This window comes from Equus quagga, chromosome 21, assembly GCF_021613505.1.
Source record: "Equus quagga isolate Etosha38 chromosome 21, UCLA_HA_Equagga_1.0, whole genome shotgun sequence".
Classification (NCBI taxonomy): domain Eukaryota; kingdom Metazoa; phylum Chordata; class Mammalia; order Perissodactyla; family Equidae; genus Equus; species Equus quagga.
This window is the reverse complement of record NC_060287.1, coordinates 1,100,252-1,124,100: the sequence shown is the minus strand read 5'-3', so window position 1 is coordinate 1,124,100 and position 23,849 is coordinate 1,100,252. Positions and strand designations below refer to the sequence as shown.

Here is a 23,849-nt window from a genome sequence, read left to right as displayed (position 1 = left end):
TGTTCTCTCCCCACCACTGCTCTGCACCACTGCCCCATCACAACTTGGGAATTTCCTGCCCCGCTGGCGCCGCCGCCCCCCCAGCCCCGCCGCCGGCTCCGGGTTCAGAGCCTCCGCGCGCGGCCGCTCCTCCGCGTCGCTTCCGGCGGCACTAGGACCCAGGGCAGTCCCTGAGCGCGGTTCGCCGAGCGGCCGCCAGACTCCTCCTTATCTCCAGTGTCAAACTTGACATCAGCCTGCGAGCGGAGCATGGTAACTTCTCCGGCGATCAGAGCGCTCCGGCACAGCAGTGGCATGCTTCATGGAGGTATCCTCCTCTCACTGCCCTCTGCACCAGCAACATGGATTGTCACCTCTCCGTCCTCCTCCTCCTCAGCTGCTCTGCTCTCGGCTGCTCCGGGGAAGTGACTGTCCCTCCCTCCAACGAAGGTGAGCCAGGCGCCGGGCGCACAGCCTGCGCGGCCGCTCCGCGCGGCACGCCCTCCCCGAGCCTCTTCGGGTTGTGAGGGTACCTCAGAATAAAGCAGTGGGCTCTGAGAGTAAACCAGAGATGTGCTTTTATTTTCCTCTGTTTTCTAAAACACTGTAAGAAATAATTCTGGATTGCCTAAACCTAAAATGTGTTTTTAATCTGGTACCGAGTCAAGCAATTACCTCGTTTGACAATTTTGAGCAGAAAGAAAGAACAATCTGCCAGTTTTACAACCCAAGATGCTAATTGCCAAATAGCCATGGCAGTGTTTTATTTTCTAATTGTGACCACGTAGTACTCTGAGAAGTTTAAAAGAAAATTCAGTCTGTCTCTCTAGATTCTTTAGTATGGTTAAATGTAATGACAGGTTGCTCCTACTTAGGACCATGGCATTTATGAATGGACTAAAGGGGAATCAGAGTTTGTGAAGGCGGAGGGGTGTGCGCGCGCCTGTGTTTATGTGCCACTGCTGTATTGGCGTGATGTGCACCCCGCCAGGCGAGGCTTTGCTCCGTGGTGCGGGTTCTAATGAGCAGCATATGCCACATTAACATAAGTAATATTTGCAGGAATTACAACAAGCTTAGGTTGGATTCTCTTTGTTTAAGGGCTTATATACGAATAGGAGAGTGAACTTGTGAATAGTGGAAAGCTCCTGAGTAGGTATCCTAAATAACTGAATAGCAAATTAAGAAGAATGTTCATATGCCGCAAATGGCATTTCCTTGATGTCGGGTTATTTTCCTTGTAATGGGCATTCATCCCTTCACAATGGATTAAAGTGCAAACCTAATGTTAAGGACACCAATGTTTCCTCTAAGATTGTGTGCTTAACAGATACGTTGCCTTTCTCCAGTGTACCTTTTGTCATCTATTCCTAATGATTTGTGAATAGTCACTAACTCTTAAGACAAACTTCTCTGAATAACTGATTACTTCAAAGCAACACTTACAACTTTGATTTCCTCTTAATCATTTTGAACTTATAACATTTAGCAATTTATTTTGCAATTTAGCAATACTAAACACTCGATGTGCAAATGCTGCATTGTATATTATGTCACACAAAAAAAATATTGGGAAGCCAATACTATTGTATATTGTTTACATTATTTTAAAAACCACAAGGAAAAAAGAATATTTACAAACTTTTTAATTAAATATAAAAACTGCCTCTCATATTTGGTGACCTACTTTCACAGATAATAGAGCAGTTTAATTTCGCTCTTTCCTTAGTGACTGCCTTTATCAATCTGGCAGATTTCAATAAATGTTTCTGTTTTCTTAAATTGGAACTTAAAATTCTAAAATATAAGGATCAAGGAAATCATCTTACCTACCAGTGACATTTTTTTAACAAATCAGAGTGTTTATTTGAAAGTAATAGTCAATCATTCTTCAAGAATGAAAGGCAAGAGTAGTAATTTGTATAATGAGTAACATATCAATACGTTAAAATTAGTGTTTGTTTAATATTTTGTTTTTTGAAGATATTACAGTATTGTCAATAATTAGAAAAATAGTAACATTATTCCCATTTTGCTATGATAAATTGTACTTCTGTAAATGGACTATTTATAAACTCTTTAGATGATGGGTTTTACTGAGTTAATGCACAGGGATATAGCTGAGAGTCAGTATTTGTGTGGAAAACATAACCTTTTAGTAAATCGAAAGAGAAAAAAGACCCTTTAACCTTATTCACACTTACATAAAATTAGTGAATATTAATTTAATGAAATAAGAATAATCAAAGACAAATTGCTTTTAAGCCATACCTTGTGTATGTTTGGATATTAATGCATATTATTGTAGAGGCAGGTACACATTAACAATATGTATAAAGAAAGGTAAATACACTCAGAAAACTGACATGATTGCATTCAATTTGCTTGGGTAAAAGTTTATCCATTGTTCATGGGATTGTTCTCTCCAGAGCCTCTCTTACTAGTAGTGTCTCCTTTCCCTTCTGAGGTCATGATGGGAAGATTTGAAGCAAAATTTAAAATGAATGATTTGACTCGGGTAATATTTGAGTGAAGTTAAATATTAATACAATAGCTTGGGTCTTGAGTTGAACGACCCAAAAAGTGAAAAATCCAAGTATGTGCCAAGATTTCCATGCAATTGCTCTAACAATGTCATTTGAACAGAAAACAATGCTTTTAAAAATCATATATTTGGGTAGAAAGAACAATGATAAAATAAATCTCATTAATATAGCTTTCTGATATAAATTTTGAAAACTGAAACAAAAAATACTAGGTTGTGTTTAAAATACCATGCTAAAAATTATATTTCAACATTATAAAAATTTACTGGTAAATTTTACTAGAATTTATTCTGCAATCTATCATGAAATTAGGCGTGATAGAACTAAGAGAGAACAAAATCAAGTCATGGAGTTGTTAGGAAACTTGCCATTATGTGATTCTTTTCTAATTTGAGGTTTGATAATCAAATATTAATATCGGAATGCCACGGTCCTATGATAAGTTAGAAAAAAACTTAGAAAAAGTTTAATCTGAACTTTCCTTTTATTAATCCAGTTACAGATAACTTTCTAATATGCTTTCAAGAAAGTGATTCCAACAATACTTTCTATCTGCCTCAATGAAAATAGTTTATTCATAATTTCACTGATATCTTAAATCAAGTATTGCCTTCTATACATAAACAGAAACTTTACAAAAGCTGCATAGAACTTTATTAAAATCTTATCAGGTCTGTTTACATGACACACCAAGAAAAGACTTCCAATGGGAAATCAACTACTTTTCAAGACAATAGAACCGCTACACTATTGTTATTAGAAAAGTTCATATATTTGCTCCTCTTCCCATGCTAGACGATGATGATAGTGATAAATAGAAATAGCTCTGGAAAGTAGTTAAAACCCGATACAAAGTGAAGTATCAACTGTTATCAGCTCAGTCCTTTCCGGCACTGGATGAAGTACTCATCCAACACTTCTCTGTGTCTGAAGCAGTCTGCGGCAGAGTGCACTGCTTATTCATTGGTACATAATACACTAAATCATTTTTCTATCCAAAATGTTTGAAAATTGCAGTAACGTTTACCCATAGAGCTCTTTATTTTGGAAATCAGGGTTTCCAAAATTAAAGTGAATAAAATTAAATCTACATATTTATATACTACTTATTTTGGAAGACGTTTATTGGAGTGGCTGGGACACTGTTTCCATGAAATGTATTTCACTGACCATAAATCTCCTAAGTACTGGAGGAGACTGTGTGATTGTTTAAGACTGAAAAGTCAAACTCATAGATGAACACTGTATGCTGCCCTTTGAATATCAGGCAAATGGGGGAGACAATAAATATTTCAATAATGGTTTTTCTCTTTTTAGAAACTACTATGATTGATGTCATTTTTTATGTAGACACATCTCAAATAAGAATACATTGTGATGGAAACATAAATAGAGAACTGAGCTATCATATCATCTTTATAAATTTTTTAGAAGAGGATTTACATTTGCTTTTAATAGCATTTCAATGTGTTAGACTGAATAATTGAATGCATTATACATTTTTGTAATTTAATAGCTCTCCTAATAGCTCACCCTTCCCACTCTCCAATAGTTATAACTGTGCTGTTTGCCTGGAGGTAGGAGAAACCTGAATTTCACTATTTTATAACCTGCAACAGTTAACACTTGACCTAGGTCATTAACAGGATTATCAGCAAATTTGTTTAAGCTTTTACTGACAACCTCAATTGCTGTGATAATATTTAGATTGTGCCTGACGGAAACTTCTTGTAACCTCACAAAGTCTATCATGAAATTAATTCAATCTGAATCTGTATCTTCCTAAAGACTAATATTGATAATAATAATTCAAGGGGGGAAACTGTCCACTTTGATACCCCATCTCCTCACTCGTGTTTCATACATCATACCATTCTAGTCTTTGTCATAAATGAGCATTTTAAAACTCTTTTAAATAGTAAATATTCTGACAATAACAATAGGTTTATAAATACAAGCCAGGTTCACTATAACTATCAACATTTTCAATTTTATACTTTTTTATCATTGGTGCTATAGTTGATATCATCATTCCGCCTATTTTAAGATACAAAGACAATTGGATGTATTTATAACTCAGAAGCAATTGAATCTATAAAATGGGAACTATGTATAATGAAACACCATTGCCACGTGTCAGATCATGGCTGCATTTTATAGAAAGTGTCTTTCCCATGAAAGACTAGGAATTGGGAGCCACAATAAGGAGCACTTAAAATGAATATAAAAATTTTAAACAAAATACTGTACACAATCAGAACTTAGAGGGTTTTTTGCATTGTTTGATGGGTTTAGGCAGTTTCACGCGAAGTTTTTCTTTCTTGAATATAATCATGGTTTGCTCCTTGCTCATATAAACTTAGTAGTTTTACCTTGACTCTTCAGAAACTTATTTTTCAAGAAAGGATTCAGTAAGATTCTTTATCATGTTTATATATTATCCACATTTTAATATTCAAATTTTGGTGTTTTTTTTGAGTCCCTCACTGTTAATACTTTCTCACAATAACATTCTTTATAAAGATCACTAAATGTTAAAACTGTATCTGAAACTTTGGAATTTTCCTGAAATAAAATATATGCAATTTTTAAATATCAAATAATCAGTTACATATGCAAAGGATTTTTAAAAGCAAAACATATTTCCACAGTATATTTGATTTACTAACTTCAACACAAATGGAAACAGCAAGAACTGTTCTTGAGAGTTACATTTTCCAAGTCATAAAATCTTCAAGAAAGTATTAATAAAACTTTCCACAAATCATCAAAAGTCGATAAGTTCTTACAGACATTTACTTAGTAAGAAATCTGTGATGTGAGTTACCTTTGATTTTAGTCATTTTCCAATGATTTTGGTTGGCATAAATATTAGAAGGGGAAATATGTATTTCTTGGAAGAACACTGTTTTACAAATCATTGCTGTCAAGATCCTCAACTTTGCTTATTTTTTAATATACACATTTCTCCTATAAAACATCTAATAATCCTTGCTCTTTTCATTTCTGTTTGATAAACCTTTTAGAAGAACAGATGCAGGTCTCCCCTTTTTGGTTCTGTTTTCAAAGATCTGGATTTTGTCACCAGGGAGGGACAATGAGGGGCTTGTACCAAGTGCACAAGTAGCTTCCCACAGATTTTTCAAATAAAGGGTTGACTGGTGGTGTGAAACGTTCACGATATTATTCACCCAGGTATCCCACCAATCGAGATTTGAAATTTATTTCTCAAAAATTTGAAAACCTTAGATAATTTCTCTGTAACGACTTTAGAAGTAAAAGTAATGTTGTGACATTTATAAACTGCAAAGGATTCCAAGCCACAAATCAATGGAGAGAGACCCTCCTCCTCGGAATCAGTATGTGGGCCATGCGCCCCCTTGATTCTACTCCCTGGGCTGTTACCAGCTGCCCCGTATCAGGTAGTTCTTGGAATCCAGCAGGAGGGTTTTCTCCTGGAAAAGTCTAGGAGTCAGCAAGTTTTAGTTTGCTTCCTACTAGCTTTCTTTGAGATGGAACAGGGGGGTCGATTACCAAGAAAAAAAAGTCTTTGCAAGGGAAAAGAAAATAAAAAGTTGATTAGAAAGAGGAGAGGTAGGGAAGTGCAGAGGTTCTAAAGCCAACGTTAGTATATAAATCTTCTGCTTAAAGGGAAAATATTTATCACTTAAAACATCTGGCTAATCAATTTTTATCAAATCCCTAAAAACCCTGCACACTTACAAAGAAGGGGGAGGGGAACGCGCTTGTTTGTTTCTCCTCCGAAGCGTGCACACTTTTGATTTTTCCCCAGAAGAAAATATTTTGTCCAGGGAAGTTTTACGAGTGTTAGTCAAGGAATGCTTCCCCGTTTGGATGCCTGGGCGAATGCATGTGGAGGGCTGATGGAATCAAAACCAGTTCCGCAATTAAAGCGTCCAACGTGGAGGGAGGTTGTTAAGCTGGAAGCCCTGGGTGTGGAACCCCCTCCCACCGTTCACTTTCTAAACCATGTCCTGCTGTTCCAGTCAAAGCAAAGGGTGAAAATCCACATAATCCAAACCAACACGGCGAAGTCAGAATAATAGGCGAGCAAAGAGGGGGAAAACAAGTGGCAGCACTGTACAAACAAACGTGAACAATCTTAGCCATGGACGGTGGGCCACGGGAGGGGAGGACGGCGATGCTTTTCCTTCCCCTTACCCCTCCCACATTCGATCCTGCAATATTGATTACATTTCGAAAGCGTGCCCTGAGAAATTTTAGCACGAAGAAGGGCTTTACGGGTAGTGACAGCAGTGTGGCAGCAGAGAGATGAGCAGGCGCTCCCTCGCTGCCACCACACCCACCACCAGGGCGTCCTAACCTCAAACTATTCGCCCCCGCGAGGTCCCGGCTCAGTGGTGCAGAAGGCACGCGGGGTCTCCCAGCTGTTCACTACTTTCCTCTCTGCATCGGATTAAAGATCAGATCAGGAAACCCCAACTCCGGGTCCGCGCGCCCGGGACCGCAGCCCTCTCGGGCCGGTGGGTTCCTGGGGGCCAGGCTCTGGCGCCGGCCGAGGGTCGGGCTGGGGCGGCGGGGCCGGGGCGCCCCCTGCTGCCGCCGCGGCCCCGGCCTCGCCTGTCCTGGGCGCGGGCCGCCCAGGGAGCGCAGGAGGCGCGGCCAGCAGGCGCAAGCGGCCCGTCACAGCGGAGTCGCCCCGAGATCGGTGTCACCTGCCACCCCGCCGCCACGGCCAGCCTTTCCAGCTCGGCTCTCGGAGGTGGCGAGGTCCCCTTTCCCTCCGCGTTCCCGGGCCCAGCAGGTGACAGAGGGCGGAGGTGGCGTCGTCCTGGGGCTCCTAGAACGCTGCGCGCGGGGAAGCGCCGGGGACGCGCGCGGCGGGGACGTGCGGCAGCGCCTGGGCCGGCGGGTCCCGCTCGTGGCCTCCGCCCAGCTCCTGCGCTCTCTCTTGGTGTTGCGGACGGTCTCCTTTCCTTCAGTCCTTCCGTCCTACACTAAAATGGGGTCGCTTGCTTTTCAGTTTTCTTTGAAGTCACCTACTAATGCCACCTGTTAGGACCCTCGGGAGAGCTAGGGGGCATGTTCCATAGGGTTTCCCCCGTGCACAAGCGGAAGTTGTCTGTTTTCTACCACAGCACCATATTTGATTGGCACCGTTTCATTAAAATAAGATTTTTTCCTCTTCTGATTTTGGAAGTAAACCTGGAATGGGCCAGAGAGGGTTTCTGGGGGCGGCGAATCGAGGTAGGTCAGGAGTTGGAGGATGCTGATGTTTCCATGGTCTTATGGGATCTTTAGTGTTTTTCATAAGAGTTGTCGAATCCAGGGGATTCCAAGACTAAATACGGTCTCAGTGTCATACCGAACATGGAGATAACAATTGCACAAAGTTTCCCTGCTTAGATTTTTTTCCCTCAACTTAGTATTCACTGCTCACCAGATCTCGTGTCATCATTAAAGCGGCGCCGCAGTGGGTACTAGGATGTCTCCCATCGTTCCAATTGAGGAAACGAATCATAGCAAAGTGGCTCCTGAGCCAGGCCCTCGCTTGTCTGGGTCTTAATTTTCCCAAGTTTTCTCCTGTGCACAAATGCCTGTGAATTAGGGAGGCGACCTTCTCTTCGGGACTGCACCAGCTTCTCAGCCTTAATGCCCCGGGACTATACTCATTTTCATCTTGTGACTTTACAAGAATAACTCAGAAATACCCAGAACATTGGAGTGAAAAATTGTACTTCAAAGTACTTTCAAAGAAGTACTTCAAAGAGTACTTAGAAACTGCAAAGTGTTCACACTCATAAGCTAGGATTATTTGCATGGGTGGGGGACGCACTACGGGAACAATTTAAAGAAAATTCGATGTAAACGGAGAAGTAGGAGAAAATCTCTGCGATGTCTCCCTCACACATTCTTGACCTCTGTCTTCAGTTCCTGACTCTCAGACACTCCTTCCCTTACACTGGAAAGAAGATTTTGTCAGGAATTCCACACACAGAGGTTGTGAGACAATTCTCAGTATAACCCAAATGTTATTATTCAGGGTTTTATATAATAAAAATGGAGTGTTAATTAGCTGTTGGAATTTTCACGGTAATGGGGAAAAATAGAACATGGTCTCAAAAGTAAACTTTACTCCTAGTGAAAACTATTCTCCATTTAAAAGACAATTTATAAATTACTTAAGATGAGAAAATAAATTATCATGATTTATCTCCTCTTTCATAAAAACAGTGTACTTTCTTTAAGTGGAGGCATTGAGAAAAGGTAGCTAAAACAGGGTTTTGAAAGGTAGCAAATGAAGTTGGGGGCAATCGTATTTTTCATACGGGTATTTCAGCACATGTGTTTTGCATTAATTGCTGCAATAAATTCTGTTAACCTGGCAAAGAGCAAAAATAGCATATTGATGACATCAGCCTTCCCAATCTGAAAGCTGCTTTCCGTGTCCTGCCTTCTTCACTGTGACAGGCAAAAAAGGTATTCTAACACATTGTCCTTGATGTCCCAGGGAATCACCCAACCACTAAAGCTACTGGCACATTTTCCATGAGCAAAAGTGAAGGCTTAGCAACAAACTTCTTTTCTTGCTTTTGGAGAATTAAAGTCAACAACTGCCTTCCCTACTTTAAAAATTTTTATTCATATTTGAGTTTGCAGAACTCTCTCAAATCAAGAAAATGTAAACTTGACTTTAAAGTCTCCAAACTGAGTTGCCTCTTGTTTTAAGATAAAAATCTTGACAGATTACATGGTAGAGTCTCCAAAGGAACGCGAGCAAAGGGAGAAGTCTGGGTTTATTTCACTGCTTTATGTCTATTTAATCAATCTCAAAATGGTTTCATCTTGAATTTTATATACTCCTTAAGAGCAGGTTAATTTATCTTCTTTCAAATAATAAAGATAGGTGAATAATATCCGCAGGCCCAGTAAAGAGTGACACCCGCTGTCTCCTGATAAAAGTATGAGGCTTTAGGGGCTAGCCAGGTGGAATAGTGGTTAAGTTTGTGTGCTCCCCTTGTGTGGCCCTGGGTTCGCAGGCTCACAGGTTTGGATAGCGGGCGCAGACCTAGACACCACTCATCAAACCATGCTGTGGCCGTGTCCCACATACAAAATAGAGGAAGATTGACACAGATGTTAGCTCAGGGAAAATCTTCCTCTCTATCTCACACACTATATATAATAAATATATAATATAATAATAATAATATATATAAGGCTTTAAAATTAACATTTCTCCAGTAGTAAAGTTGATTGGTTTCCAATCAATATGACATTTAGATGTTTTCTATGTCAGGGTGACTAAGGGAAAGAGAGGACAGCTCGTTAGTAGTTAACATATATTTATTACCTGATATTAAATGTACTTTAGCAATAATGAGTCTGTAGTTTGTAGAGGGTGCATTTGTTTTTTATTGCATATGACAGCAGTCTTCACTCTGAGGATAAGTGGGGCTGGGAAGCTGATTTGCAATGGCTTCCACGTGGATTATCTAAATAATTCTCTGGGTAAGCAGAACACCACTGATGAAAAGTCTGTTTGCAGTCCTGTGTGTGTATATGTGTGTGGGGGTCTGTGTATGTGTCACCAGTAGTATTGTCCCCTTGCAAAATTGAACTGTTTCCACACTGTGGGAAAAGTTTTATGGATGAATATGTACCTTTTGGAACATGAAATTATATTTTTCTGAATTACAAGTTGGTAATGAGAAAAAAGGAAAACAACCATTTGTTTAAGTTATCTATCACTACCTAATATTGTTAATTTTCCCCAACTGGACTTCTAAACTACCTAAAATAATCAAAGATGGCATCAAATTGGAGTTATGTCCAAATTGTGATTTTTCCCTTCAATATGCCAAAGCTACTTATGGTAGATTTTGCATTTTAATGGAGTGTAAAGAACTGGCATAATCAGAGAAACTATAAATAGAATTTAAATTGGGTTGTTACTTTTTTATTAAGTATATAAACTCTGTCAAATATGGCTATTGCCAGATATTGAAAGTGTTTTTAAAGAGGCAGAATAAAGGGAACAGCATCTTTCTCTTGGTTTACTTTTACTATCTGGTCCACCACAGATAAGTTAATACTCATTTACATTAGATCACTCAAAAAAGATAAATTTGAATTTTATTATGGTGTTCTTGACATTTCTAATCTGAAATTATAATGCTTTGATAGTTTTTGTTTTTTGAAAAAAGATTTTAATTGTAATTTATGGACATTTCATCTGACTAAACCAGTTGGATTGATCTCTGCTCAGAGCGGTGGTTTCCTCGTGTTTTGAGGCACATCTGCTTTCCTTAAACATTTGTACGTTGAATAAAGAAAGTTTTTCTTAGTTTTGCTTATAAGTGATGTCCAAAATCCTTCTAAATGCTTTAATATCTTTAAAAATTTTGTATACAATTAGAGAAGAGAAAAAACTAAACACATATAAGATTTGTAGTGGCCCTCTCAATTTCCCTTTCCAAAGGTGGTCATTGAGAAACTAATTAAGAATATTTCATTGTGTGTTTGGCCAGGTTTGTAGTAGCTTTACTACTCTAAACCCAGTAGTGAACACTTTGGAACCCTAAATTTACTTTCAAAGGCATAAATTCAAAATCCATTACAATAAAACAAGAAAAATGTTAAGAAAAAATTTAACTCATCTGTCATATTATAATTTACTGTTTGTGTTTGTTTATTTACCAAACACAGTGCACAGCTGAGAATTAGTTACATACTGGATGCTAGAAAGGAAGATTGTGGAGAATGGGACACTCCATGCCCTTGAAGATAACTTTAGTGGGACCGATGACCACAAAATTAATACTTGCATAAAAAATTGTGTTTTAACTTAAAGAGAAAAATTGTGAAAAATGCAATGTAAGTCTTCAGAGAAGGGTGCAGTTAGCTTCCCAAAACAGGGCCCCTGGGAAACATGGAAGATTTTTTTAAGATAAAAGTTAATAACAAAAATAATAATAAAAACAAGGAAGAGCAGATAAAATGATTTGCCTAATTTCACGTGGTGAGGATGATTAGAACCCAGATTTTTTGTTATTGCATGTGACTAGAAAACTTTAAAAATAATTTGAATGAATGTGTAATAAATATATACAAAATTAAAAATCACTTCTGAAAGAACTGAACCTTCAGAAACATCTATTCTTGATAAGCAGACATCTAAGCTCAATGTAAATTCTGTGTGAGTACACACATGTACACGTGTGCGCATGTTAGTGTACTGGAAACACTAATGATTGAACGTCAAAAAATAATCGTCCCCAAATATAAGCTTCCGTAGGTGCTAATCATAGTATGACCACACTGCCAGGGGAAAGCGCATTGAAGTTAGTCTGAACTCTATCTTCTCTTCTGGTGATCAATTAAAAGCTCTCTGACTATCACCGGCACAAGCTTGGTACTTTCTGCTGACACCATGCTCCTAAGATGGAGCGAAAGGGCTTGGGCTTTAAATTAAACTGATGAGCATGTGGAAACTTATTTGATCCTTCATGGGCCTTTGTAAAGACCCATATTTATACCTCGAAGAGTATGAGTATGAGTATATGTGTGTGTCTGTGACTGTGACGTCAGTCATGATGTATGACATAAAGTCCAGAAATTTAACCTATTTATTTATTCTACAATGAGCTTCTTTGGAAAGAAAAAAAAATTGATATAAACATGTACAGAGAATGTTTTTAAATTGAAACAATTTCAACACTGCACTTTATGTTCCCTATGCTCAAATTTTGAATCTTTATGTGGAAGGGACTTTCAGGTGCATTTTTATTTCTAAATGAAATATTACATTGGAGTTGTTTTCGAGGCCAATCTGCTTGTTTGGTTCGATTTCCACAGCCGTCAGTTAAGCCCTGACTGAACAGATAGCTTTCATTTAGTACTTGAAGGTTGGTAATCAAGATTTTATGATAATATGATGAAAAATATACACCAAGACAGCCTGAATTTATGGTGTGAAAGTAAAATGTATATGCTAAAGTTTGAGCACCTCCTTGCCTTAGTGATTATTTATATAGTTTCATAATTGAATAGTACTTTTTCATTTTTCACATTTTAATGTGTCAAAGAAGTCTTTCAGAATTAGAAATAAACAAGTTCTATTTCTAGAATGCTCTAAACAGCAAAAATGTATTGAAAAAGTGCAGTGTTTACATAATCATTAATGTTCTCCTTGCAGTAATTTACATTTTGGGAAGCGCATTTCCCTTGTCTAAATGGTTCATAATCCTGACAAAGCACAGAGACAAAGAGGGCTGCTCTTCTAGGGGCTGTGCATGAAGCTCCCGTGCTTAATGCCCTGGAACTCCACTGATGGGAGAACGTCCCCAGTCATTTATGAGCAAGGATTATTTTGTTATAAGAACACATTCCCCACTGATATTTTGATAGCTGTTTTCTTCATAATAGTATTAATATCAGTGTGACCTTTAGAGTTCTCTGATTAAAAAGTAAAAAAATTAACACTTCAGAAACAGCATAGGGTTTATGTTTCCTAAAGCACCCAGGTTTCAAGTTGAACTTTGGTCTGCGCTTCTGTTGTTTCACTAAACTGCTCTAGTCATGAAAACATGGACATCTTACTGTGAGACTGTGTTTTGATTGCAAGGAGTTCTCCCTGCTGTGGGCCAAGACTGAGATGAGGCGGCTAATTAGTCTCTTCTGTAGTCAGGGCCTGTGCAGAAGTAAATCCAAAATTATCGCCCAGGAGGAAAAGCTCATAAGAAAGAATAAGTTGATAGTAAATCACCAAGTCCAGAAATCTGCTTATATCACATAAAGAAGCCATTAAGATGCCATGTGACAAAAGACATTTTTCACAGAAATGTCTAGCACTACAAAATTTTTTCTTTAATTCTTATGTAATAATTTTAACTGGTCATTTGATGTATGGATATGAATTATAAATTCATATTTCTATGACACAAAATGCCTATTGACTTAAATTTCACAGTTTACAGGACTTTTGATCTGCACACAATTAATAAAGTATCCTTGACTTCATTTATAGTCTAAAAACATTTTTTATAATTTTTAGTCTATGAAATACAAGACTAACTAGATCTATTGAAGAATGTTTTCATTCTGTTTAGTTGGACATAAATACAAACAGGAAGCCCACAGAAGCAGCTAAACTAAGAAAGTGTAATCACAGCAGATAAAAGTCATGTTGAAATACGTACGTATATCAACAAAACTTTGACTTCTCTAAAGTTCTTCTCACGGGCATACCCTGGTGTATACAGTAAAAATGGAAAACTGAGCTTTGTTGGACTCCTGTCAGAAACTACATCTTAATTTCTTGATTCCATGCTACGGTTGACCAAAGTACTACACAGAGAATTAAAACACGAAGAACAGAATCTATTACTTCCTGTATCATTTTCTTCTGTTTGCAACATCTAAGTATAACCTAGAAGCTGATTAAAGGACCCTTCTGCTGTCTGTAACCTAGAGCATAGGAGCTCTTTTTATAACAGAAAGTGATGAAAATGATAAAGATGAGTAGTGACAAGAAATGTGGCAGGAATAATGACAGCGATGGTGGGAACAAGCAAGGACATGTCATCTTTCTTTAGTAAAATCAGGACGTAATTACATCATATCAAATGGGTTTGTTTTCTGTTGTAATGGTTTCATAGTTATTTGCAATGGACTTTAAAGGCACCTTATAACTGAATGTTTTACAGGAAAACATACTTAATTTTGTAAAAGTCTGAAATTCTTTAGCCATTATATCCTACTGTTCACCTTAAAATGATTATTTGCCAATTTTTATAGTAATATTTTCATAAAGTGCAACTATAGCATTACCACAAAGCATATTGATGTGTTGTTAGAAAATTGAAAAGATCTTCCACTTCAGTAAGAAATTGTGGCATTTCATTTAAAAAGTTATTTTAGGGGCTGGCCACGTGGCTGAGTGGTCAAGTTTGCTTGCTCCACTGCAGGTGGCCAGTGTTTCGTTGGTTCGAATCCTGGGCGCAGACATGGCACTGCTCATCAAATCACACGCTGAGGCGGTGTCCCACATGCCACAACCAGAAGCACCCACAACAAAGAATATACAACTATGTACCGGGGGGTTTTGGGGAGAAAAAGGAAAAAAATAAAAATCTTAAAAAAAATAAAAGTTATTTTAGCACTGTCTGTGTATTTGCAGTACTTAATCTACAAGATGTGAGCATTTCCTTTAACTCCCAGTCTTTCTAAGTGGACAAATAGTCACTATGAGTCAGAACTTTGAAATGCCTTTGAATAAATGTTGATGTGTTAATGATTCTCTAAGAGTGAAAACTCCAGAAATTTATACCAAAAGTTTTTTTTTTTTATTAATGTTATGATAGATTACAACCTTGTGAGATTTCAGTTGTACATTTTTGTTAGTCATGTTGTGGGTACACCACTTACCCCTTTGTGCCCTCCCCCCACACCCCGTTTTCCCTGGTAACCACCGATCAGATCTCCTTGTCAATATATTAACTTCCACCTATGAGTGGAGTCATATAGAGTTCGTCTTTCTCTGACTGGCTTATTTCGCTTAACATAATACCCTCGAGGTCCATCCACGTTGCTGTGAATGGGCCAATTTTGTCTTTTTTTATGGCTGAGTAGTATTCCATTGTGTATATATACCACATCTTCTTTATCCAATCATCAGTTTCTGGGCATGTAGGCTGGTTCCACGTCTTGGCTATTGTAAATAATGCAGCGATGAACATAGGGGTGCAATGGACTCTTGAGATTTCTGATTTCAGGTTCTTAGGATAGATACCCAGTAATGGGATGGCTGGGTCATAGGGTATTTCTATTTTTAACTTTTTGAGAAATCTCAATACTGTTTTCCATAGTGGCTGTACCAGTTTGCATTCCCACCAACAGTGTATGAGGGTTCCTTTTTCTCCACAACCTCTCCAACATTTGTCGCTCTTGGTTTTGGATGTTTTTGCCAATCTAACGGGTGTAAGGTGATATCTTAGTGTAGTTTTGATTTGCATTTCCCTGATGATTAGCGATGATGAACATCTTTTCATGTGTCTATTGGCCATATTCATATCTTCTTTTGAGAAATGTCTGTTCATGTCCTCTGCCCATTTTTTGATCAGGTTGTTTGTTTTTTTGTTGTTAAGATATACCAAAAGTTTTTAATCTGTCCTCACTAACGGGGAACATTTGTTTTAAAAACTTATTTTAATAACTGAGTCCTTTAGAAAAATTCCGTTGCATTGTTATCAGTAAGCAGGAAAGTTGGTGTAAGTTCTTGGTACAGAAGCTCTTCGTGGCATTGTCAGTACCAGTGAATGCAGGTGTGGACCTTTGATTGTGTCTCTCCATCGTCATGGAGGATAAGAAAGGAAAAGCAAGAACAAGGCTCCTGGGCATCTTAACGCCACAATCCAGCTGAATGGGCAAAGGACGTAAAGACCAGCGGAAGTAAGGATAGCAAGGTTTCCTCCTTTCCAGAAGCACTTACAACTAATTTGGGCCAATTTAATCTCTATTTGTTTTTATTACTTTCCTTCATTCTATACCTTCTAATTCCCATCAGACGCCACAGAGCCTCTTGTCCAGCAAGTCTCAAGTTAGTGCCCACGTGAAAGCCAACTCAAGAAGCCTGAGTAAGGATTTTCTTACCGTTTTCATGAATATAAACTCCTTCACCTATTCATACATCTCTTCTATTTAAAAGCAGTAAGACTAGCAGAGTAAGGTATATGAAAGAAACCTAGAACCATATCCATCCACACTGCAGACAGTGATTTCCAAATACTATTTGCCAAAAAGCACCTATTTGTGTCTCACCTTAAATAAAGTCATAACATTTAAAAATCTGTCAAATTTAAATCACTTTAAGTTAATGTATGACACATACTTCTTTGAATAGAACATATTTTGAAATTAAAGAAATGATATGCTTCCTGTTGAAAACCAAAAATGTTTGGATATCACACCATTAGAATATGAAATCTGGTAAGGGACAATTTATATCTTTGGCAAATAACCTGGCATGAGGGAATCATTAAAGAATTAAGTCGCCCATATATTCTCACCTACCGTTAAGAATAATTTCCTAATTTGTTTTTGTTAAAATTCATAATGGTAAACTCAATTTTTACAGGAATTGAAATATACCTTCTATATTGAAAATTGTCATTAAAACTCAGACTACAATACAATATTTGTGCATCACAGTTCTGTCTGCTTATTCTGTCTGCCCTGGCATTTGACCAGTGGCAACACTTGGAAGCTGTGATCAGGCCTGTATCTTTTTAGGAAGATAAACAGTAACCAAAGTTCTTTCCTGCATCAGTGTGGGGTTAAGACATGTATTGCAATGTTAGATTTAGTCTATGTATCCAGAGGAATCACCCACAACAGGTTGACTTTCAAATCCCATTAACTCTCTCCTCTTCATATCTCAATCATGCTACACCCAGATCACTATACAACACACTACAGGATTCCTGAGGTTTCTGTTGTGGGAAGTCCCAGTTTAACAATCATTCACTTTAAAGTGGCTAGAATTCTTTGATTGTGTTGTTCTCATTTGGCTATAAACTAAAGGCACCTTATAAACTGAAAATAAACTCTTTTAAAAAATGTTTTGATGTCACTATTCTTCTGTGTTAGGTCATATATTGATGGTTGATTTTAAATATAGTTCAGAAGCCAAAAGGGAGCTGTTGTTAGTTAATGTATTAATTTTACAAGAACATTGAATCTGTATAGCATGTTATAAACTCATGGTGCCTTTAAATACGTTTATATCATATGACCATCACAGCAACATTGTGAGATAACTAGGGAAGATATAATTATGTTTGCTAGACAACAGAACCAGAATCATAAGTAATGGTGCTAATTGTGTTTTCCTCATTCATACTAAATGGAAGGCACAAAAAATTCAATTTCTGAGTTAATGCAATAAATTTAATGAATTTATTACACTTATTTTAATTGATAGGTGATAAAATTCTTTTGGGTTTAGCTGTCCTCCTTTGATAGAAATCAAATGCTGATGACATTAGTCCAGTCCTTTTTCCTCATCATGATCATCAGAGAAAACTTAAGGACATTTAGTTATTTAGTTAACAACCTACATTCCAATGAGTAATTTACTAAATGGAGACAATATTCATATCTTCTTTGCCTCAAACACTTTTTTCCTCTGGTTACTAATATTGAAATTAAATCAGCCATTCATCATAGCATATGCAGTGACATATATTTGTCATTTAGTACATGTTCAATTATTACATATACATGAAAATACATTGAATCATTTAAACCTCTGAAGACATTGCAAATAGGCCCTAATGATTTATGAATACTGGCACTATAAATTCTATGCAAATCTTATGTAAAACTCAGAGGAATCAACTGATGACTGCGATAGAACCAGCAATTCAACTAGGCATGTGTTTATCAGAATGAATGTTGGTAGCATACTTTAATTTAAAGGTGAGGATGTAGTCTCACATTTTCAAAAATTTTCTAACATTGATTAATCTGAACTATTATCTGTAACATTGAGTAATCAATAGAGGGGTTTTTTTAAAGTTATTTTTGAGAGATAATTTCAATATAATTAAACATACTGTTAATTTCTGCATTGGTGTCCTGGGAAATAATTCCATTATGGAAATTGCACTATGTAATGCATTCAGCCTCTTTTTCATATAATGACTTCTCATTGGGAATAATTTATTGTGAGAAAAAAACCTTAATATTTAAGGAATTCAAAGATAGGTTAACTTTATGTGCTTTTCTTTTACTAGCAAAATGTATGAAATCTAACTTTAAGAATATTATCTCTTTTAATTTAACGATCAGTTACCTTGTTATATTCACCTAGTAATTTATCATCTAACTAGCTAACCAACTATCTTCCTTTGAAAAGCAATGCTTGAAAATTTAGAATTCTATCCACCAAATATATTACTTCTTTTTCTTAACATTTTATAAGATGAATATTTCCTTTATAAGAGATTAATTGGGATGATTAAAGAAATAGTGGTGCTTTTCATGCATCAGGAAACACTTTATTGACAACACATGGGCATGTGCAGTGCATGTATTAACATTGTGCTTTGATTTAGGAATATATGGAACTCTGGAAAATTACTCCTTCTTATTCTATTTATTGGTTCACCTGCTCTGGCTCACGTTAATAACACATGTGTATTTTATGTAAACTTCCTCTGCATCTTCCATTAGTCAATCATGGGATTGCTTTCCACTTTAGAAGAAGAATGCAGGAAAACCATAGTTTCCATTATTTAACAGATCGACAATCAAAGTGAGCCCTTTGTTATTAATTAAACTTGAAGTCATTTTTTATATTTTAAATTCTAATCCATTACAAATTAATACTCTCTGTGTTGAAAATAAGCCATTTAACTTTCTCTTTTAATAATATACAGTCATGCATTGCTTAATGACAAGACATGTTCTGGCGATATCGTCGTTGTGTGAACATCATGGAGTGTGCTTACACAAACGTAGGTGGGTCAGACCACTGTCCCACATACTGTCCTTCACTGACCGAAACATCGTTCTGCAGCACATGCCTGTATTAGAAAGGCAACCACATTCATGTTGAGTTTTATTATTCATTGGGTTTTTAATAATTAACACAAAGGTCTGAGTAAAATCATTAAAGCCTTCGGGTAACAATACCTTCTTTAAATAGGTGAAGCTTTACACAGGCAATATTCTCATGTGGATTTTTGCTTTGGTTTCTCCTCAAGTTGGTAGCTAAGCATTTTGTTTGTTAAATGCAAGTAGACAATTTCTATAGTATTAAAAAATGCACATTACAGAATAGCACATTTGGTCTTGGCCAGGACAAAATGAAGATGCCACATCAAATATGCACAAACAGAAATATTGATTACTTATGGAAGTACATGTAAGAAATTAATTTTTAGTGAAATCATATGTAAATTTATCAAAGTTAATGATCTTTCCAGTTATTTTGATATCATATTAGCATTAACGTTTCCTATTTAGCATTTTTATTATTTCCCTTTTAAATCTGTAATTATTCTGTCAAAAATGACTATCAGTATATTGAATATTAACCTACCTTTGTAAACAAACATAACTAAAAAAGGTGCAGAAACTTTCCATCCCTTCACTTTTCCTGTGATTGCTTTTTTCTGTAATCCCCTTTTTATACTCATTATCTACTTCTAATGAAGAAGAACAGAGTTATGTGTTTTGAACGTGTAGCTGTTGTTATCTCAACAACAACCACAGACAACATTAACTTGACAGAGGCAGACAGAAAGAACTCATTCCTCTTAACTGTGTTTGTGTATTTATATTTTCTTTTAGTCAATCTGCTGGATTCGAAGACAGTCCAAGGGGAGCTGGGCTGGATCTCCTACCCATCACATGGGGTGAGTGTGGTCAACTATTGAAAGTGAAGCTGACGTTGTGCGATGCCTCTCTGGAGAGTAGGAGGAATTGTTGGTGTGTTGTCTCAAGCAAACCCTGTGCCTCTGGTCACAGCGGCGTGCATCAATGTGTTCAGTACATGGACTAGAGCAGCCTAATATCTGTGTCCAATAAAACTTTTGAGAACTTGGATCCTTTCTTCCCTTCTGAATTTATCAATTGATTGAATGGACGAATTAAACAGTGTAATTGTTACTGGCATCATGCAGAAGATCTAAGTGTGATCCTCAAACATTTGTTTTGCGATGTGATCAGAATAGGTGAATTGAGAGGACATTCTGAACTTGAGGTACTGTGGAAAGTGCATTTGGAGACAGCAGCCTCCAGAGCTGCAGCGTTAAAATCAGCCTTGTTGATGGTTCCGGGGCACAGGCAATATGCGTCAACAGTACAAACCTGTGTCGCCTTAATTTCTTTGTGTAAAATGTCTGCAACTTGTCTAGATCAGTTTAAGACTGGAAATTCTATTTAGGAAAAGTCTGGCTGCCTTTAAATTTTAAACTTTTTACCTACCTTTCATACTTCACCAAGCCAGACACAGATTACTAAGGTGTACGGTATTTTGGTGACGTGAATGCTTAGGATGAGCTTTTTCTGTGAAAAATTTTCCTCCTCTTTTTGCAGAAAAAAAAAAGGGTCATACATTTGGAAAATTCTTGTTCTTACAAAGTTGTGTAAAATATACCTTTTTGTTTCCAAGTATAGTCTGTGGAAAATGCAAAGTGTTATTTTGAAATATTTGTCATAGGAACAAATTTATATATTCCTTTTCCTCCTACACTAGTCCTCTTTTCCAAGAGATTATAATTACTTCCACTTAGTACTGGTGTTCAGCCTTTAGACTTTTGTGCCTAAACATACTGATTTTTACGGTACTACCAGCTTATTCTTCAGCACGGGTGTTTTCCATCAGGGCTACCTCATCCATCTGTCATCCTCGTGTCTGCTTCTCCTCGCGGTACACCTTGATGCTGACACGATGCCAAAACCTATCACAGGCTCAGGCCTTGGTTAGTTGCTGCAGAGGGGAGAATATGAAGAGAACCAGGATTTGGTTTTCCCAGAGGTGTAAAAGGAATCAATTGATGAGTATGAGAGCACATCCTGTGTAGTCAATAGAGAGTGAGTTGAAACTCAGAACTGAGCTGGAAAACTCATCTGAAACTCATCATTCAAAACTCAAACTTCACTGTAATTTTGATCTTAAAAATTTTAGCTTTTCATTACTCCATCAGATAATATCTGTAGAAACTTGCTGCCCAGGGATATATGAAAAGCAACAACCACAGTGACATTTTACTAATAGATACGTATATATTTAACAACAAGAAAGTAACTTGTATATCAAAGCAACAATCTACCTCATGTTTTCCTTTAAAGAAGCTATAAAGAAAACACATTTCTATATATTGCGAATTTGGGGAGAATGCAGTATAAATGGATTCATTTGATCTTGTTAATCTCCTAGATTTTGTGATGAAACAAAGTTGGTGCTTCTACTTCCAGATATCTGTTGGGCAAGGGGTACTCTAGAACCCTCCCCACAGAGTGTGGTACATACACCAACAACCGGGAGAGTCTTTGAAATGCAGACTCTCAGCCACACACTGCCACCCCCCACCCCGACTTTCTGAATCCAAATCTGCACCTTAACATGGTCCCCCAGTGATTCCTCAGCACGTTAAATTTAAGAAACACTCCTCAGGATAACTCACCTCTTGACTTTTCCCATCTCTTGCCCAACTTCCTACCTCCTTTTTGCTTAGGAATCTCTCCTGATTTTCTCACAAATGGTGTTCAGTCTCCCCTTTGGCTGACTGTTGCCTCAGAGAGCCAGCTCAGGCAGTTGGGCCTCCTCTTTGTGGCTTTCCTGGTCTATCTTCCTGCAGCTCTGACTTCCTTTCTGATGCATTAAATAGCCTAAAACAGCCAGCCAAGCTCTCCAAGTTTATGATTAAAACTTGCAGGAAGGAAAAAAAAAAATCTCCCCAACAGCATGATATTTTTAATACCTCAAAATCCCAAAGCAAAAAAGGAAAATCAAATATGTGAATTATTGCCCTGTGGTGATGTATAGTGTATTTTTCCTTGGAATTTTCCCCCTATACTGTGTTAATGATAATGTACGTGAGGAAATAAGTAGCACTAATTTAGGAAATTAGATTAATATTCATGTCTTTTTGAGAAACTGGTGAAATTCTTGAGTAAAAACATTGCGTGGTTAATTTAGATTTGGAATTTCACATCCTTGCTTGTATAATTGTTTGTGCTTTTAGATTCAATTAATTATTTTTATTGCCTAATCATTGCCATTTTCAATATGAGAAAGATAGATTAATTTTGTGTTTGTTTCGTTTTTAAAGGAAATAGTTAAAACTAAGGTGATGTCATTGTCTGCAAGCTTTTCCACAAAAAAATGACATGCAATAGCTGGAAACAACTTTGAACTCATGATTTTTCAGTTGATGAATCCTAATAAATAGCAATGCATGTGTTTTTAGGTTAAAATATGAATGTAAACTTCGGAGGAAAAAATTATAATGATGATATCACACTGTATGAGATCACTGAAAATCCTGCTCCTTTTTTTTTTTTTGAGGAAGATTAGCCCTGAGCTAACATCCACTGCCAATCCTCCTCTTTTTGCTGAGGAAGATTGGCCCTGAGGTAACATCTGTGCCCATCTTCCTCTACTTTACATGTGGGACACCTGCCACAGCATGGCTTGCCAAGCGGTGCCATGTCCGCACCCGGGATCCAGACGGGCAAACCCTGGGGCCGCCGAAGCGGAACATGTGCACTTAACTGCTGCATCCTGTGGGCGGCCCCAATCCCCCTCTTTTTTTGAGTGTTTGAGAACATGTAAGTTCTCCTCTCTGCAGATTTGAATTACACAATACAGTGTTATCAACTAGAGTCATCATCTTATACTTTCGGTCCTCAGACCTTATTCATCTCAGAGCTGAACGTTCGTACTTGTACCAAGTTCTCCCTATTTCCCCACCCCCAGGCCTTGGCACTTACTTTTCTACTCTCTGTTTCTATGAGTTGGACTTTTCCTTTTTAGATTCCACGTATAAGTGATACCATGCAGTATTTGTCTTTCTCTGCCTGGCTTATTTCACTTAGCATAATGCCCCAAGGTCCATCCAGGGTGTCACAAACAGCAGGGAAATTCCTGCTCTTTTGATTTAGGGCAATGTTCTCTATGTGATGAGTGGTAAGGAGGGAAGAATTTTTGATTTTGCCCCATGGGGATGTCTGGCAGTGTCTGGAGATATTGTTAGTTGTCATAACTGAGGAGGCGGGGCATACTGGCATCTAGTGTGGAAGGTCAGGGGTGCTGCTAAACATCTTACAGTGAGCAGGGCAGCCTTCCACAGCCAAGAATGATCTGGACCAAAATGACAGTGCCCAGGGTGAGAAATGCTTCCTTTGGGGATGGATACTGGTGCCCCATCGGGAGCTGTGGTCACTGAGCAGCTCCTAGGCACTGCCAGCAACTTTTCTATGTCTCAATCATACTCCTAACAGAAGCTCTAAATTTCAAATCTTTTGAAATATATATCTTAAAAAATAGATAAATAATTCATTCCAAATTTGAAATGAATCATTCATGGAATGATCATATTACCAGAGCTATACTAAATTTATAAATTTGTGGAAAAGGGTCCAGTGTGGCTCACTCCTTCATGGATGTTCTTTTCTATTTTCGATTCTCCCTTTTCACCAGAGGTATATTCATACATAATACCTTACAATTAACCTATGTGATATTCTTGGGTGGTACATTTCTATCTCTATTTTTAAATGGCACCTCAAATTTTAGAGGAAACCCAGTAGGAAAGAATGGTACTCTAC

General features: G+C 37.5%; 1 protein-coding gene across 3 annotated transcripts in view; it reads left to right on the top strand.

Moving 5' to 3' along the window:
* Positions 1–262: 262 nt before the first annotated feature.
* Positions 263–23,849, top strand: part of EPHA3 (EPH receptor A3) — a 365,687-nt gene continuing 342,100 nt past the window's right edge. For all 3 annotated transcript variants that reach the window (XM_046647947.1, XM_046647948.1, XM_046647946.1), the window contains exons 1-2: positions 263–429; positions 19,866–19,930. In XM_046647947.1, coding sequence (XP_046503903.1) covers positions 342–429; positions 19,866–19,930 — 153 coding nt within the window. In that variant the 5' untranslated portion in view covers positions 263–341. The remainder of the gene's footprint in view (positions 430–19,865; positions 19,931–23,849) is intronic.